Source organism: Pundamilia nyererei, unplaced genomic scaffold (genome assembly GCF_000239375.1).
Source record: "Pundamilia nyererei isolate P.nyererei 1_Seehausen unplaced genomic scaffold, PunNye1.0 scaffold00167, whole genome shotgun sequence".
NCBI lineage: Eukaryota > Metazoa > Chordata > Actinopteri > Cichliformes > Cichlidae > Pundamilia > Pundamilia nyererei.
Genome location: NW_005187568.1, coordinates 533,729 through 550,743, shown reverse-complemented (window position 1 = coordinate 550,743; position 17,015 = coordinate 533,729). Strand labels below are relative to the sequence as shown.

Genomic DNA, 17,015 nt, shown 5'->3' with positions numbered 1-17,015 from the left:
AGTTTTTTGGGTTCATTGAGAACATGGTTGTTGTTCAATAATAAAATTATTCCTCAAAAATACAACTTGCCTAATAATTCTGCACTCCCTGTATAAGTGAACTTTTACATCCATACATTACCAGCAGGTCCCTGAGGTAATGTGACTAGGGCTTGCTGGTTATCCTACACATGAGGCTGAAAACAAAAGGCGACAAAGCTTTTGTAACTGTGGCCCCCAGATTGTGGAACTCTCTCCCTTTGAGCCTGAGATCTGTGGACTCCGTGGTCGCTTTTAAAAAACAGCTAAAGACTCATCTTTTTAAACTTGCTTTTGGTTGATTTTTATTTTTAGGTTTTAGCTTCTGTGAAGCACTTTTTGATTTTTATCTTGAAAGGTGCTTTATAAATAAAATTTTACTTTACTTTACTTACTAAGTTATAGTGAAGAAAAACTGAGTGGAAAGCAAACAGATTTGTAAGATTCCCTTTTATAAAGTTGAAATCATACACAGAAAAGCGATATTGCAAAGGTAGGGGAAAGGGAAGTGCTAGTTAGTCACAACAGCTTTTCCAGGATATAATTAAACTTAGCATAGAATTAGACTGAGTAGGTTACTAAGTTAGGCTCAACCACAATCCCAGTAGGTAAGCTGGTCTCAGTGCATCTGATAGCTCGCTTGATACCCTTCCAGACCCTTCCCAATTGGCAAGCACACAATCCTGTTTTAGCCTGCCCACAGATGCTGCGTATCTGCAGGCCACTTTGCACCTAACTTCAGCCCCATCTCAATTGTCATGTTTTCTGCTACTTTATGTATTCCACATGTTTGCACTAAAAAGAGCATGCTAACAAATATAAATTACTACTGAAAATATAAATCCTCAATTACATTACCAATTCAGTTTTGTTTTTTCATAATCAGTTTACAAAAGTAGTCATCTTACAGTGCTTTACATGTTAAAGTAAAAACCCTACAATATGCTAATCCTCTATGAACAGCACTTGCCAACAGCAGAGGGGAAGAACTTGCAGATATATCAGTAATCTGCAACATTAAGATATCCTGCTTAGAATTGTTGAGGTATGGACTTTAGAAGACCTTGGATGGTGTCCTGTAGTATCAGGATTCACAACGGAACCGAGCAGCAGGATAGAGCAATCTGGAGTCAGTTCTCTGTCAAGTTCCTTATACCATACCATACATGTCCTTCAAGAAGCCACTGCCATCAAGGAACACTGATGCCTTGAACTTGTCCACATGGTCTGCAGCCACTTCTGGTAAGCTTTAACCACTGCATTCTGGGAACCACCCACAATACGTGCTGTTTTGGAGATTTTCTGAACCAGTCACCCTGCTCTCACAGGTTGGCCCCTGTCAAAATTGTTCAGAGCCTTACACTTGCCCAATTTCCAATTCCAATTTTTCAGCACTTACCAGGTGACAGTATAGTTCGCTGCAGCTGATTTTAGGGTGATCAAATACTTTTGGTTTTGGGGATAACCTGTGAAACATTGCTGTTGTGGTGTGACTGCACCCTGAAGCTGAGCGTTTATTACATAAACATCAGCATTTTTAAAATATTTTAATAACTGATTATCCGACATGTCACAGGCCAATATTTCACACAGAAATATTTTAAGGTATTTTTGGGAGTAGGAAATACGTGTGAAGCCGGAGAAACTGATATTTCCGACTAAATACTATATTGCTATAATACTGATATAGTATTGTTGTAGGACTACTAAGTGTGCCACCTACCTGCTCCGTTGCGGTTCTCTGGATTGGTATTGGACAGGTATTCTCCAAATGCTCTGGCTGCTCTGTAGAGACACAAGTGCAAGACTTCACTCTGAGCTATTTTGCACAACTGTTGCTGTCAAACATAGCAAAGTGACTCACAAACATTTCACAGGATTCTCTCCACCTAAACAGGCTGTCTGAGCTTTTTCTCTCTAAGGCCCTCTTCACTGCAAGTAGGTTACATCACCACAGCACTCTGTGAGAGGAGCTGTTAATGTCCTGAATCCATACTCGCTATCTGCCATCACTCAACACAGTTACAGGCTGATCTTGGCTAGAGTCGGGAAGGGAAAAAGAATGAAAGCTTTCTATTACATATTTTTATAGCTCACTAAAATATGGAAATGGAAATGAACTGACATTTATATGAAGATTTTCCAATTTTAATAACCATTTTAATTGCTTTCATATCCTTTCGGTGGTCAGTGGCTCAATATGTCTTATATATCAATATGATTGATTCATGTAAGTAACTACTTTAGTATTTTTCTCACACATTACGTTCACTTTCTATTTTATTATAACTATGTTACATGAAAATAAGTGAAATATATAAAGATATAAAGACAAACAAATTCATAAATTTGCTCTAGTTTTCTTTCATGACAAAGCTTATCCATCTCCCCTGCCCTACACAGAGGACGGTGTCGTTGCTTTTGCCATCCAGAAAAACAGGAAATAAATTCAATCATGTGTATGACATAAAACATCCATATGGCAGGAACATTGAGAAACTGGCACGGTATACAATATATATATAGCTGAGTGTGGGTGGGTCTGCAGAAGAGAAAAAGTCACAGCAGTTCAATCTACTACCTCTGAAATGAGGAACAGTCTTGATTGAGTGCAATTAGCTCACTAACCATATCTATGATTCAAAAGGCCTTCATGCCTTGCTAATTAAAAAAGAAAAGAAAAGAAACTCTTATTCTAGCAAATAATGGGGTCAGTCAACCTTTGTACTGTATAAATTAACTTATCCTTTATTAATCCCCACAGGGAAATTCACTCTCTGTATTTAACACATCCTCAGAATTAGCTGTGGGAAACATGCAGGACCCAGGGACCAATGCCACCTCTACGGTCAAGGACACCTTTATACGGCATGTTTTTTTTAATGATGGGAGAGATCACAAATCCTCAAGGAAATCTGTGCAAGCATAGGGACAACATGTAAACCTCACATTGAAAGGGTCTTGGCCAGTGTTTAACCTCAGGTGTCTTTTGCTGTGCAAACCACTGAGCCACCATCTTGCCAGCATACTTTCTGTATGTAGGGTATATTGTACACAAGGATATGCAGTGCATCATGTCACACATTTTGCCATGCTTACAGCCTTATTCAAAAACAGTTACATTCATTTTTCATTTTAAAATCTACACACAAAACCCCATAATGACGATAAAAAAGTGGGCTGAAATGTGTAATATGAATGCTAATGCATAGAAGCATTCAGTCGTTGCTCAGTACTTTATCGAAGTACTTTGACAGCAATTACAGCCTCAAGCCTTTCTGTAGGATGCTACAAACTAGGCACATCCATTTTCGGGCAGTTTTTCCCATTCTTCTTTGCAGAACCTCTCAAGCTTCATCAACTTGGATGGGGAGGGTCAGTGCACAGCCATTTTCAGATTTCTCCATAGATGTTCAGTTGGCTTCCACTCTGGGTCTGGCTGAAGCGACTCAAGGACATTGACAGAGTTTTCCCGAAACCACTACTTTGTTATCTTGGCTGTGTGTTTAGGGTCGTCATCCTTTTGGTGCTCTGAAGCAGATTATCATCAAGGATGTCTCCGTACATTGCTTGCATTCAGTTCCAGTTCCCACAGCCAAAAAACGTCTCCACAGTACACCAGCACAATGCTTCACTATATGGTATGTATTAACCTGTTTGGCCTGAAATTCCTTTGTTTGAGGATAAGTCACACAATTATTCATAGTTTAAACTGAAAATACACTAGCGTTAACAACTCTATTGCCAAGAGAAGATTGCTAGTTCCACCTGGAGTAATTTATATACGGTGGTATAACTCTTTACTGAGACTTTCCCACCCTTCAGTGTGCAATAATGGAACCTAAAAGGCATGAAGAGCAAAACCCATCACAGAACAGAGCAGGCAACGAAGACAACCCAAAGGACTGATTTAGTCTAACACAGCAGGAAGGAGTGGGTTCATCAAAGTATTTTATGTGATATAATATATTTTTTAAAAAAGAATACAGCACCTTTATTTTCAGCTTTGCATATTTTTTCACTATTTGTGCTTTACAAATGTAAAGCAACATCATTTGTCTTTTTAAACATATAACTACTTAAATGATACCAAAAATTTGTGTGGACTGTGAAATTACAGATTATAATGTTATATTTTTGTATTGACATTTTATATCTTTAGAAGACGGGAAAAAAAAAGAAAAAGGAAAGAGTCAGGGAGAGGTCTGTATCTTTCCACAATAAAACATCCACAACAACAAATCCTACACTGATTATGTCAGATACAGGGAGGAAGCATTGGGGTAGAGGTGGGTTGCAGAGTGGTTTGCAGATGCTCTGTAATGTGTGATTACACATTAGAGATTTGCCAGCTGGATAGAAGACAATCAACTGAGGCATCAGGTGATGCATGCTTGAACGAAGATGGCTTGATCTGCCAGTATTGGAACTGAGCTAGATTTAATGGCCTACCTGAGCTATTGCTATGGTCAATTTAAAAAGAAGAAGAAGAAAAAGTCTTCACTTCAGCTATATGTTTCAATCATAATATCCTGCAAGCAAGTGAGACTCTTAGTTGGTGCATACACAGTAAGATCAGCAGTTGTTCTATAATGTAAAACACCCACATACAAATACAATATTTAAAAGATATAGGCTACCCTCAAACACACCTATAAAGAAGCAACACAGCCTATAATCACTCTCCTCCCACTCACTCCGACCTGGCATTCCTGCCATCTGCAAACACAGATACACACACCAGGTCTCCCATGCTCAGAGTCTCCATGTGGAACAGCAGGCAGAGAAATAAATAGGGTATGCAACACACACACACATGCAACATGCTTTGTACACAGGGATAAAATCTCAGGGGGTTGCAGTGAAATGGAATTGTTGTGTTGCTTTAGCCTACATGCCTAAGTAATTAAATATGAGGCAGCACGTGCAGTGCTCCTCGTGAAAACCCCCTCCTACCCTGGCTGATATAGAGAAGGAGGAGAAGGCAAAGGACGGCACGAGGAAGAAAATGCAATCATCTGTGATCTATCTGCTTGACTGTGTGCACTCCCCCCAATAGAAATGCCATATGCTGTGCTGAGAGGAGGATGTGAAAACACAGCAGCACTTTCTGTCAGCAGTGCACAGAAGTTCATTCAAGCTGAGATTGGTATAAACTATTAGAATTCACTGTCATGATTATACTGATCATGACAGTGTACTGCAGTGTTTCCCACAGGAATCACAAGCACATTCACGTATTACAAAGTGCCCCCCCCCCGACAAACACAGAGGCAGTTGGCAGTTAGAAATTAGCAATCATTCACACACCCCTACTCCCCTCCAGAATTCTCAGGTAACAACCTAATTTACATATGAATGACTAGCCAATTTAGCTTCCACTTGGCTGAAGCTAAAGCCTAGCTAAAAGCCATTTGGCTGGAAGGCGGGTTTTAAAGGTAGAAAAGCCAACTGGCTGCTCTCGGGGGCTCTAAAAACCAGCAAGTAGACTCCATAGAGGTTCCAGGAGTAAGAAGTAAAAACCCCATTTATATTTGCTATATGGATTTTGCTATGAGCGATAATATTGGAACTATCAAAACTGAAAAAAACAATGGCATGCACTCTTGCAGAAACCACAAGTCTTTAGGTGTCTGTATCAACAACAACAAAAAGGTTTTACTAATTGAAAAGAACTACTGCACCAAATGAAACAGCGAGGGATTTGATTGGTCACTCCTACCATGTTAAGGTTTACGCAAACATTCCCGCAAACATCAGATGACTTGGGGAATGCAAGTTTGTGGTGAAGTCTGGGATTTGCAATGCATTCTGGGATAAGTTGTTCCTTCACCATTAAAAAATAGAAGTCTGAACACAAATTTGTAAGTTTGCCAGTTTTTGATTTTCCTTTTTATTTTTTTAACCAACTCAAGGCTTACAACACACATGAAAAGATTTTTGAAACATCACTGGACAATGAAAACTAGTGGTTTACAGACAATATCTTATACTATGGCTGCTAATATCCATATTAACAGTTACACATTTATTATTAAACTATAATAATCTTTTAATTAACATTTTTATGGAGAGTTTAACTGGTGTCAAAATTAATGTTTTTAGCTGAATTTAAGCCATATCTTTAGAATCTGTCTTTCTGTAGTCGGGTGTTAATAAGGAAGATTCAGACAAAGAAACACACTAATGTATTACATTAGCACACACCCCTCAGGCCAAAGTGATTACCAGAGAAGCTTTATCTTGGCAATAGATATTTTTTATAACTCCAGAGGTCTCTGAAACAACAGTTATAATAATGTGTCAGAGATTTCTAGCTTGTGAATTATACATCATAGTATTAATCCTCTCACTGTGGCTTGAAAAGAGCCAACAAGCTGTAAATGTGTTTATAAAACCAAAATATAAAGTTGGGATGAGGGTGGGAAGTGTAATGAAGAACAGAGGCATAATATGTAAAGAAAGACTATTAAAAAAGGAGTGGGGGTAGGGGACAGCCGGGAGACAGATGATCTGGAAAGGAGTTGATATTAGAATTTGGTCATATTCTAGGCCTCCTTCTTTGTGAAGGAATTGGAGGACTATGCATATGAAAAAAAGCAAAGCTTACAGATGCCTGGGGAAGTGTTTACATCAAATAGCAGGATGGTGAAATTCACAAACAAGACCATTAATAGTCAAGATAATAGAATAAAGCAAAGATATCTCCTAGCCTTCTTAGTACTGTTATCATTGCTTGTCCTTTTTTCTGCTCTATTCTTTGTGCCCTTTTTTAGTTTTATATCGCTTTTCCTACATCTCCTCTTCTCTTTCGTATTCTTCAGCTACGCGGTCCATTAAATAAATAAAAATGATGATGGTTGGCACACTTTGTTTTCACGGTCCTGCTGGGACCTTGTTGAAAAGTCGTAACAGGGAAAAGAATTAGATTTCTGGCAGAATGCCTTAACTCCACAACAGCAAAGTTTTCATCCTCACAGAGGTAAAAATGATTAAATGAGTGTCTGATGCTGTTTTAGGCAGCAGGAGGCTTCACTGGGTTACCTGATGGTGCTCCAACATGTTCAGCAGATGAGAAGGTTATCACAGCCCCACTGATCAAAACTCTTCTTTGGCCTCTTTAACAGTTTTAGTTCAGAAAACGTAATGATTCAGTTACTCTACCTCAGTGCATCTCATCACAACAGAACAGCAATAGTACACTGCTGTAATACAAGTGAAAAATAATTATGTCTTAGGAAATTTACAGTTCATTTAGTGATGTACTTGAAATGGATGAAAACAAAAGTTGCAAATGTCTTGATGCATGCTCAAGCATCATGGTCAGAAACTTTCCCAGTGGAAACGCTGCATCCAGATGAACTGAATCAACTGTTTGGGAAAAGTTGGAACTACTACATATCAATTTCTCAGCTAATATATAGGGATTGCATGTACTCTAGAAAGGATGCTACTCCCATGGTGTGATGGAACAAGCAGTGAAGGAAAGTCAGGCACAAGTTAAAGTCCAAAAAAAGGTTTTTATTTAACCCCCCCAAAAAATTTGGTTAAATTATAAAGAAAAATCTAAATCTTGGGCCCATAAAAGAGGTCGAAGTACCAGAACTCTACTCACAAGCTGACAACAAAAAATACTACAAACTCAAACAAGCTGAACTACCTAAATGAGACAAACGGGAAACTTAAATAGTGGCTGATCAGCCCACAAAAGCACAAAAAGGGGTAAAACACACAAACACGTAACTGAAACTACCATAACGAATTCCTGCGGTATGACCCATTTTGCAGGTCTCCATATAGGCTTGCTCCACCCCTTTCTACATCTTACCTCATCAACCAAGGGACTGGGAACAGCTGCCACTGAGGTAACTCCGAAAACAAGGAAAGATTAAATCATACATACATAACAGTGTAAACTAAAATGTCACATATACGGCATATGGCACATACTCTATAAAATGGGAGTGAATCTTACATGCATGCAAACCCTACTATAGCTCTAACTGGAGATGGGTAGGTAAAAAAAATAGACTGGTTCAGTTTTGATGTAAGAATTTCGACACAGGAAGCAATTAGCAGCAACATTGTAAAATGTCAGTAACATTCAGGAACTATGCAACACTTGCAGTGTGAAATGGGTAGTTTTCCCAAAGTGGTCAATTGAAATACCTACCAATAAGAACAAAAGATACAGTTGATTGACATATGACAGGGTGGTAAATAGATTGAAGGGTTGCCTAGGAAACTAGGCCCTAGAATGTCCTCACATCACCTACAAAGTAATATGAACGAGCGAATTTCTTCATGTATGAATGGGAGTTTAGTTTACTGACTTTATTTTTGTGAGGAAATTCATCTTTTTAAGTTTTATTGTTATTTATTCCATATTGTCCTCTATTAAACAGCAGTTCTTGCTCATAAGGGGTCATATGTTTGTTGAGTTTTTGTTTGTATGTATTGTAGGGTCTACCTTACAATATAAAGCACCTTGAGGCACTGTTGTTGTGATTTGGTACTGTATAATTAAAATTGATTTATGAATTTATTACGGAAATGAATTAAATGATTATTCAAATTGATAGCAGAGAAAAGAACAAAACAAAGTAGTGGTGCAGAGTGTGGGCACTACTCTAAATTTATACAATGCCAATTTGACCTGTGTTCACTGTTACTTCTCTGTGTCCGTGTTTGCCTCATGTCTGTGCAAAGCACACACTATGAAGGCTGGCTGGTAATGGCAGATGACTTCATTAGGAGACATTTGCTCTGCTGCACTCCAAAGGCCAGGAGTCAGGCAATTACCCTATCTCCCAGGAAATTTACAATAGGGCATGAAAAAAAAAAAAAAATTGTAAAGTGTAAAATCTAAAGAGACACAAGGCGGGATGCTACGGTTAACCAGAGCAGTCTCAGGTTCACACGGGGTGAAATTTTTTTCCGTTGCTCCAAGGACTTACTGGGCAGTTATTGGTTTTTCATTAAAGGGGCACCAGGTAAGAGGTTTATTGCCCTTAAGCACTAAATGACCATAATATATTTCTCTGGAGATTGGCCAGGTTATGAGTTTTGTGGCTTTCAAAACTCACTTTCCATCCCATTCTCCCCAGCCTCGTCACCAACTTGATTTTCAAGATGCTCCCAAAACCCCCAAACACAATTCACAAACATTCTAAAACAAACTATGGATAGTTTCACATTCTTGGTGCTGAAGTAAACTGAAGAACCCTGCATCATCTGCTCATAATCCATTTCTGTTTGACCTCTGCTCTGTTTAATTAAAGGTCAATTATAGCTCAGTAACCATTAACAGGAGAGTGTGGAGTGGGGTGGAGTATGGCCCTGATTCACTGATATTCCAATTCCTTCTACCCGATGAAGGTCAGCAAAGGTTACTGAAGACTTAATGACCATTTACAACACAGAGTGTGAGTAGCAATCATCCATGACCTATCCCAGAGTTTTTTTTCCCCCTTGAAAACAGGCATGTTATTTTCTGCCACATATATGACACAGTCTGGCAGGACTGTAATTATCAGTCTTAAAAACTTGAATGAAACATACAAGTCTTAAGCATCCCCAAACAAAGAGTATTTAAATATCCCTGACTTTAATGTGCTATAATTGTCTAAATTTAATCTCAATATGAGAACATTTTTTTATTAATGTTCACTGCTCTGTTTTTAATTATTTCCTAGTTTGGATTCACTATCTAGTCTTGGCAACTGCTGAGTGATAAAGGAACGCAAACACTTAACATTTGGTTACAGCTGGACCCAGTGGCGTGTCTAGAAAATTTTTGTTGGGGGGGCCAGGTAGGGGCACAGATTTGGAGAAGGGTGGCAGATGTAATTGGCAGATAATGTTAAAAACAATTCTACCAACCGTTAACCATAATTCAATAACCCTATAAACCTAATAACTGAATGCGCTTTTAACTCTTATTAGAATGAGATTTTAACCACTACGGTGCAAAGTTTTTAGATACTGCGTTGATAAAGTACAAGAGATATAATCAGTTAGTGTTTATTCAGCAGTCAAGGACATCAATATTTGCATAGTATCTTTACTGACATGTGGTGCACATATGTTTTGGGCAAATACATTTTTGAATATTAAAATACGAACATTTTTAACATACAACTGGCAAATTAGCCAATGCCAATGCAAAACCAATGCCTATTAAAAAAAGAAGATAATCTTCTCACAAACTGGTGTTTGATTTTGAAACAGGAAAAAAGTGGGGAAACAAATGAAAAGACTAACATTTGACTAAAACCTGAAAGCAAGAAAATACTTTATATGCTGCCTTATGGTAAACTTTGGTAATATTGATGTAAAAAGAACAACACTGGCTGATGATGAAATACAGTCAGCTGGCATGGTGACACTGCCAGTATTAACCTGCAGGGCTGGACTGGGACAGAAAATCGGGCATTTTCACTACAGACCGGCCCACCAGGTATTAAAGCCATAAAGCCTTTGAATGAAAACAAATGCTGTTGTGACAGTGATGTACACTGTCTTATGGTATATGTATGATTTCTATACATTTTACGTCAGATAAAAACTTTGTTCGCAAGATTCAGATAATTATTTAATAAAAGCTAAATATTTGAAATGAGAATAAGAAAGAAAAGTATTTCTTTGTGCCCCACCTCTCCCTGTTAATGCCCTACCTGGCCCCCTGGCAACACTTTGCTAGATCCGCCCCTGCACAGCTTTCAGCTGTCAGCTACTTAGAAAAGGATCCTGGTGTTATTTGTCTCTCAGAAACAGTTCATAACTTCCCTTCAACTCATTTATGTCACCTAAAGGGTAAACCTGTTTCTCCATCACCTGTTCAGCTCTGATGATTCAGTAAGGACATCTCCTGGTTTCATCCTCATGTTTCCCTCTCACCACATATCCAAACCGATATCATGACCAGCAGGTTTACAGCTGTGGCTCCAGCAAACATCAGCTGATACTAGAAATTAATATTAAATATATTCTAACAACAGCTGATCAAGCTTAAACGTGCTACTGTCGTTGGTCCGCTGGTTTCCTGTTTCTGGCGGAAAGTGGGCGATAAATAAACAAGAGAGAAAAGCCGATCAGCTGATCATTGAAGAGAGGGGGGGGGGATAAGAGAAGAGGCAGCTGTGCAGCGTAAAGACAGAATAACTCCAGCTTTGTGTCTTTTTCCATTCTAGCTAAAGCAAACTGCGTCTCTTCTCAGCTCAATACAAAACGCATAATATTTTCTCTGAATGAGGGACCATTCCATTTTTTAAGGAGCCGTTGGCAACTCTACTAACTAACCTTATGAATAATATAAAGTTCACTATCAGTAACATCATAGCAACCGAACAGCTGTATAGAAACTCTGTCACGCTAGCACAACGAAAATAAACTCCACCTAAACTTGGTTTATATCTGACCCAGATAGAATGCAGGTCATAACTTCTTACCTGAAGTTCAGTTCACCTGATACTCGGACCGGCGGCTGCCTCGGGTCTCTCCTCCTCCTGCCTCCCCTTCCCTCATCCACCTGTTGCCTCTGTGGAAGCTCCGCCATAGCCACCACCAAACAACTGAGTTATTTTTACACATCGACCTGCATCTGGCCAATCCTCCACCTCTCATTGTTCATGCCGTTACAAAAAAAAAGAAAAAAAAAGTCATCAGCCCATCCTGCAAATGTCCGATGGCTAGTCCAGCTATGTTAACTTGTTAATCTTTCGCCGAAAAAGACAGACAGACTTCACCTGAGCAAAAACAGGACAAAGGTGAATGTATCTCCCACAAAAGCTCAATTGGGTTATACTGCGAGCAGAAAACTAGGTCAAACTTGGCCTTTCCTTAATGCAAAGGCTTACTGTTATGAGACCAACCGGGGGTCTCGTAAGACTTGAGCTCTAATTTCTATGTTTTATGAGCCCCTAGTTAGGTGACTGTCTGACAGGGACAGCTCTGTCATCTTCAAACAAAATGGCCCACTGCACTTAAACCAGAGGAAAGTGACTCAATATGCACATAACTTTACTCAGTGAGCATAACATTCATGGCCACAAGGCCTTCAATAACGTTAAGGTGTCCCTGGTTGGCCTAAATCTTCAACCTTTTTGTATCCAACTTTATTGCGTATCATTCTTTATCATTCTTCAACCAACATTTTCTGTCATTTCCTTGTGAAAGACACAATAAAATCAAAAAGTAATAATCATTAAATAAGTATCATGCTCTGAGGCTTGCTGCCACTGAAACTGAAGCTTAAAGAGGGTGACAAAAGGAAGATTACCAGGTAATTCTTCATTAAAAAAAATAAGACTGGAAAAAACCCCAGTGCGATAGCATCATAACATGTTCGAACCAAGAGGTAATCTGTGTGTGTCTGAGCAGTGTTTAGTTTACCAGGATTGAATGAAACACATACTGATACAGCGACCTGGTTTGTGAGTTTCACGAGGTTGATGGTAGGTAACATAAGAACAGCAGTAACACCAGGCATGCTCACAAAATTATGGGATGAGCTTGACCACTGTATAGACTTAGACTGTGTGTCCAGAGGGCAACACCTTGAGCACTTGTGAACATTGGAAATTTTGTATGTAACTTTATATTCAGCCATGTATTTTAAATTTAGCATTTTATGAAAGTTGGACCTTATTTGACATTGAAGACGAGGTCTGAAGTCCAAATTAATGTGATATTTACAATACCCAGATATGATTCCCTATGTGTCTATATGTTGCCAATACAAACAATGACAGTAAGAAACAGAGTTTTAAATAGCTCTATGCAGCGTTATTGTCACTTTGACATTCAGATCAATCTATTGACCTTGAAGGAGAGGTCAAATGTAACATGATATTTATGATATTTAAAATCTTTATACCTATGTCGACAATACACGCCACAGTCGTAAGAATAGTTATAGGCTTTTTGTCAATTTTCGACCAATAAATCTTCGAGTTGCCGTTTAAGACTGTGGTGGGTGTAAGCCAAATTTGAATGGATTATTAACATGAACCCCCTCCACACACTACAATATTTTATCAAGATTTATTTAAAGCTTTTAAACCTATCATATTTACAGACAGAAAGAATAACCTCGTTGGTGGAGGTAACAAAACATTACCCAAGCCAGACGAGTAACACTAATCCTAAACAGGGTGCCTGGGACCTAGTGTGCGTTATGATGACAAACAATTTCAAATGAAGCTTTTCAAACAAGACTTCCCAAAGCTGTGAACAGCTTTCAAAATATGTGGACTCTCCTGAAAAGGTGAGTCTGTGTTGCTACATTTACACATCCACTATAACCTGAAACACTCACCTCTCTGCATATGATTTAAAATCTAAAGATGAGCTGTGTAATACACCCAAACACACCACACCAATATTAAGTATTCTAAACAGACTCTATTAACACTGTTGGTTTAAAAACTCTGTTATATTTGACCTTGGAAGTTTCATATATAGTTTTCCTCCAGTGACAGGTTTATGCTTTACAGAGGTGCCCAGATGTTTTATAGCTAACGTCCACACTGGACCGTGGCTAGAGCGAATTTGTGCAGCAATAAGTACAGGGTGGCTGCTGGTCACAGAGTCTTGTGGGAAAGAGCCCATGAAATCACATTTTCACCAAAGTGGAAACTATTAAGGCCTGAAAAGTGTTGTGCTGTGCAATTCCTTTCAGTAGTGACTCAGACATTCTTGAAATATTAAAGACAACATTAGCTTTAAAGCCCTTGTAATCTTTCCTATCAAGTGGCTGATCAAAGCAGAAGGGTCGGTTTTGGCGTACTCCTCCACAAAGATTTGTCATAAACAGGGCAGGGAGACAGTTTGGCCTATTACTAAAGTGCTTCAGGTGCATAAAGGACAACAAATTTTCCTCTAACTTTGCTTAAAAAGTGGTCATTAAAACACACAATTAAATGCACAGTAAAAGACAGCAAGCCTAAAGCCTAGAAGACTTTCATTGACTTTTTTAACCTTTCTTTTTCTGCACATCTGTTGAGCATATTAAAAAAGAGCCAGTGCAGAGACACCAGCATTACAATGCAAGAGATAACTAAAATGCATAAGAGGCTGTCCACTCGGAATCAGCCAATTTTCGAATGCATGTCTGTTTTCTCTTTCCTGCATTTCTATGCAAGGAAACTCTTCTTCCTTATTTCTTAATGAGCCCAGTTCTGCCAGGAAGCGGCCACACATGCAGCCAAAACAAGTATGATGCATTCTGGAACATGGCTGCATGTACTGGAAATAATTAGTTCCATGGTTTAATTTCTGGTTAATGACAACATTCAGTGCTGTCATGAATACTGACAACAGGAGGACTGATCCTCATAAACCATAAAACAACGTCCCGCTGAGATCCTCCAAACTGAATATCATCAGGAATATCCCCAAAAATCCGGCAAGGTGTTGTCAGTAAACAGCACACATGCGCTCGTCAACCTGTTTGGCGGTTCTGATTCATTCCAACCAAGAGTGAGCAAACGACAGGACAGGAAAACAAACAAAATGATAAGCCCAGATTTCTCAGGACAGGGAGCTTGCTGACTTCAGATCAGCTGACTTCTGTTGAATCTTCTTCTTTGAAGTGATTCAACGTTAATGACATCACACTTTGATCTGAATGAATGTATATGAATGATTGAAAATGTTAGTGTATAATTTATGCTTTAAAACAATTAACAAGTGAGATTAATTTAGTCGATGTGGATTTTCTTTTAACCTTAAGGCCCCACACTTTGAACATGAATCATGGATCTTTGTTCACAGTTTACCTAATTTCAGAATTAGATTTCATCCCTCTTCATTGGATGAAAAGCAGCTCATAAACCACCAAGCTTTTAGCCATCCACTCTATTCTAGTTCCATTTGGTGATTAATAAGAATCACTGTGAAAACAGGCGATGTGAATGTCAGTTTCAGATGACAAAGTTAAAAACTGTTCTATTAATTTATTCTTACCGGGTCCGATCAGTGCGTTCCTACTCAACCTTGCCTGTATTACTCAGAACAGTGCAATAGGAGACAGAGTGACATTACACAGAGACAGATGTTTTAAGGTCAGAGAGAAGAAGAGGGGCCTATTAGACATGCTTCTAGAACAATCCCCTTGCTTTTGCTATTCACAGTCACAGAAAGACAAAGATAAGGAAGTAGAAAAGGTGAAATGGCTTTGCCCTGCTCATTCACTGCACAACAGATAAACTCAGATCATCTGGCAGACTGGAGACATTACTAATCCGGCTCAGTTGGGATTCAGGGGGAAGTGCTATTGTTCTCAGAGTGCCCTTAAACTCCCCATCAACTGGAGTGCTGCTCACAACCACTGACAGAGAGGAGGTATATCGTATACTGTTCAAGCCTTGGCTGTGGTCTGCATACACGGTCTTGAGCTACCAGCTGCGATCAGCATGATTTATGAAGAGTTAAAGCGTGAGGTGTGAAAAAGTGAGTGAGGCAGCAAGGAAGGAAGGAGGAAGGAGATAAACATACAAATAGAAAAAAGGAAGACGAGGACAAACAGAATTGGACAATGTGTGCAAAAGTGAGCATGGAGGTGACTTTGGAAGTGGATGGAAAGAAAACAGTTTGCCTTTGCTTCAGTTCAACCATGCGATCATTTAAAGAAGAAAAGCACATACACACATAGGTCACTGAGAGACGAAGTGCTTGATTCGACCGTGGTGTCTGAAATTAATCAGTGGGTGACACCAACAAAATCTCCTACCATAAGGCCTGGTCATCCTGTGTCCTTCGGACTGAGAACGCACTGATCTGACACCCATGACGTGACCTTAATGTTATGACTCAAAGCTAAAAGTAATCAGAATTACTCACAAGCTGAGTGAAATGAACCAAGCGGGTCCTTAAGAAAAAAAAGTGCTCACTCCATCTACCACAACATAAGCAAAATCCTGAAGTAATACTTACACGTACATTTCAATAGTATTCTCATTTGTACAAAAATTATACATGAAAAAATGACAAAAGGTGAATTTGTTTCACCCTAAAGAGGGTCAAACTGTAACTCTAACATGGTGCTCTAAGTCACAGGTGCTAATCCTCCCAATAACCCTACAGTCTATATAATGAGTAGATTTTGATGTGTATTGATTATAATAATTATTTTATTTTATTTTTATTTTTTTGTTATCTGTTTGCCAAGACTTTGAAATAATATAATAAAACCACAAATGACATATTCCAATCACAGGGTTACAGTTATGGTTAGGGAGTTTTGCTGACGATGACTTAGATCTCAGAGGGCCTGGCCAATCTAAACCCAAATGCTTGGTATATGCACCTAAGCCTACCCACCTTTGATCTGAGGTCAGCATTTTTTAATAGACCCATTTGGGGTTTGATTTCTGTGCTTTTTCTTGTGTGCAACACACAGTTTAGGGGCCCCTGAGTAACTTGCTGCAACTGTTGACCCTTAAACCATTTTAAGTTGGTGAACTGAAATGTGGTGAGTCACAGAGAGATTTCCACTTTCCAAACCTCCATTAATAGGTCCCCAGTAAGCTAGTAGATGTTAAGAGGATAAATAAAGCTTTTCACATGTCACAGCTATACTGTGTGTGTGTATCGTATAATGCCAGTGTGTTAATGACCTGTGTTAGAGTCAGAATTAGAGGATATATCAGAGTACACCCCGGACAGGTCATCAATCTGTCAATGGGCTTCAGGACAATTAAAATAACACAAATGTCCTTAAATTAAAGTTTGGCTTACATCAGACAGCAAATGTAAAAGCATAAAAATAAACATATATAATAATAATGATAAAAAAACCCTGAAAAAAACAACAACCCTGATTTGATTCTTTGGATTCACTACTTCTGCTAATCATAAGGTTGCACGCATGAATCAAAAAGCAAAGAACCTTATGCAAGGCAGTAGAAATACAAGTACACTAACCAATACAAACAAGAAGAGATTGATTCATTCTGTCACACTTACTTAAAAGAGACATAAAAAGTAAATATATA

At 38.8% G+C, this 17,015-nt stretch overlaps 1 protein-coding gene across 3 annotated transcripts in view; it reads right to left on the bottom strand.

Annotated features, from left to right (window-relative positions):
• LOC102197052 (NMDA receptor synaptonuclear signaling and neuronal migration factor-like) overlaps positions 1–17,015 on the bottom strand; it is a 67,776-nt gene that overhangs the window by 49,857 nt on the left and 904 nt on the right. For all 3 annotated transcript variants that reach the window (XM_005745798.1, XM_005745800.1, XM_005745799.1), the window contains exon 2: positions 1,742–1,803. In XM_005745798.1, coding sequence (XP_005745855.1) covers positions 1,742–1,803 — 62 coding nt within the window. The remainder of the gene's footprint in view (positions 1–1,741; positions 1,804–17,015) is intronic.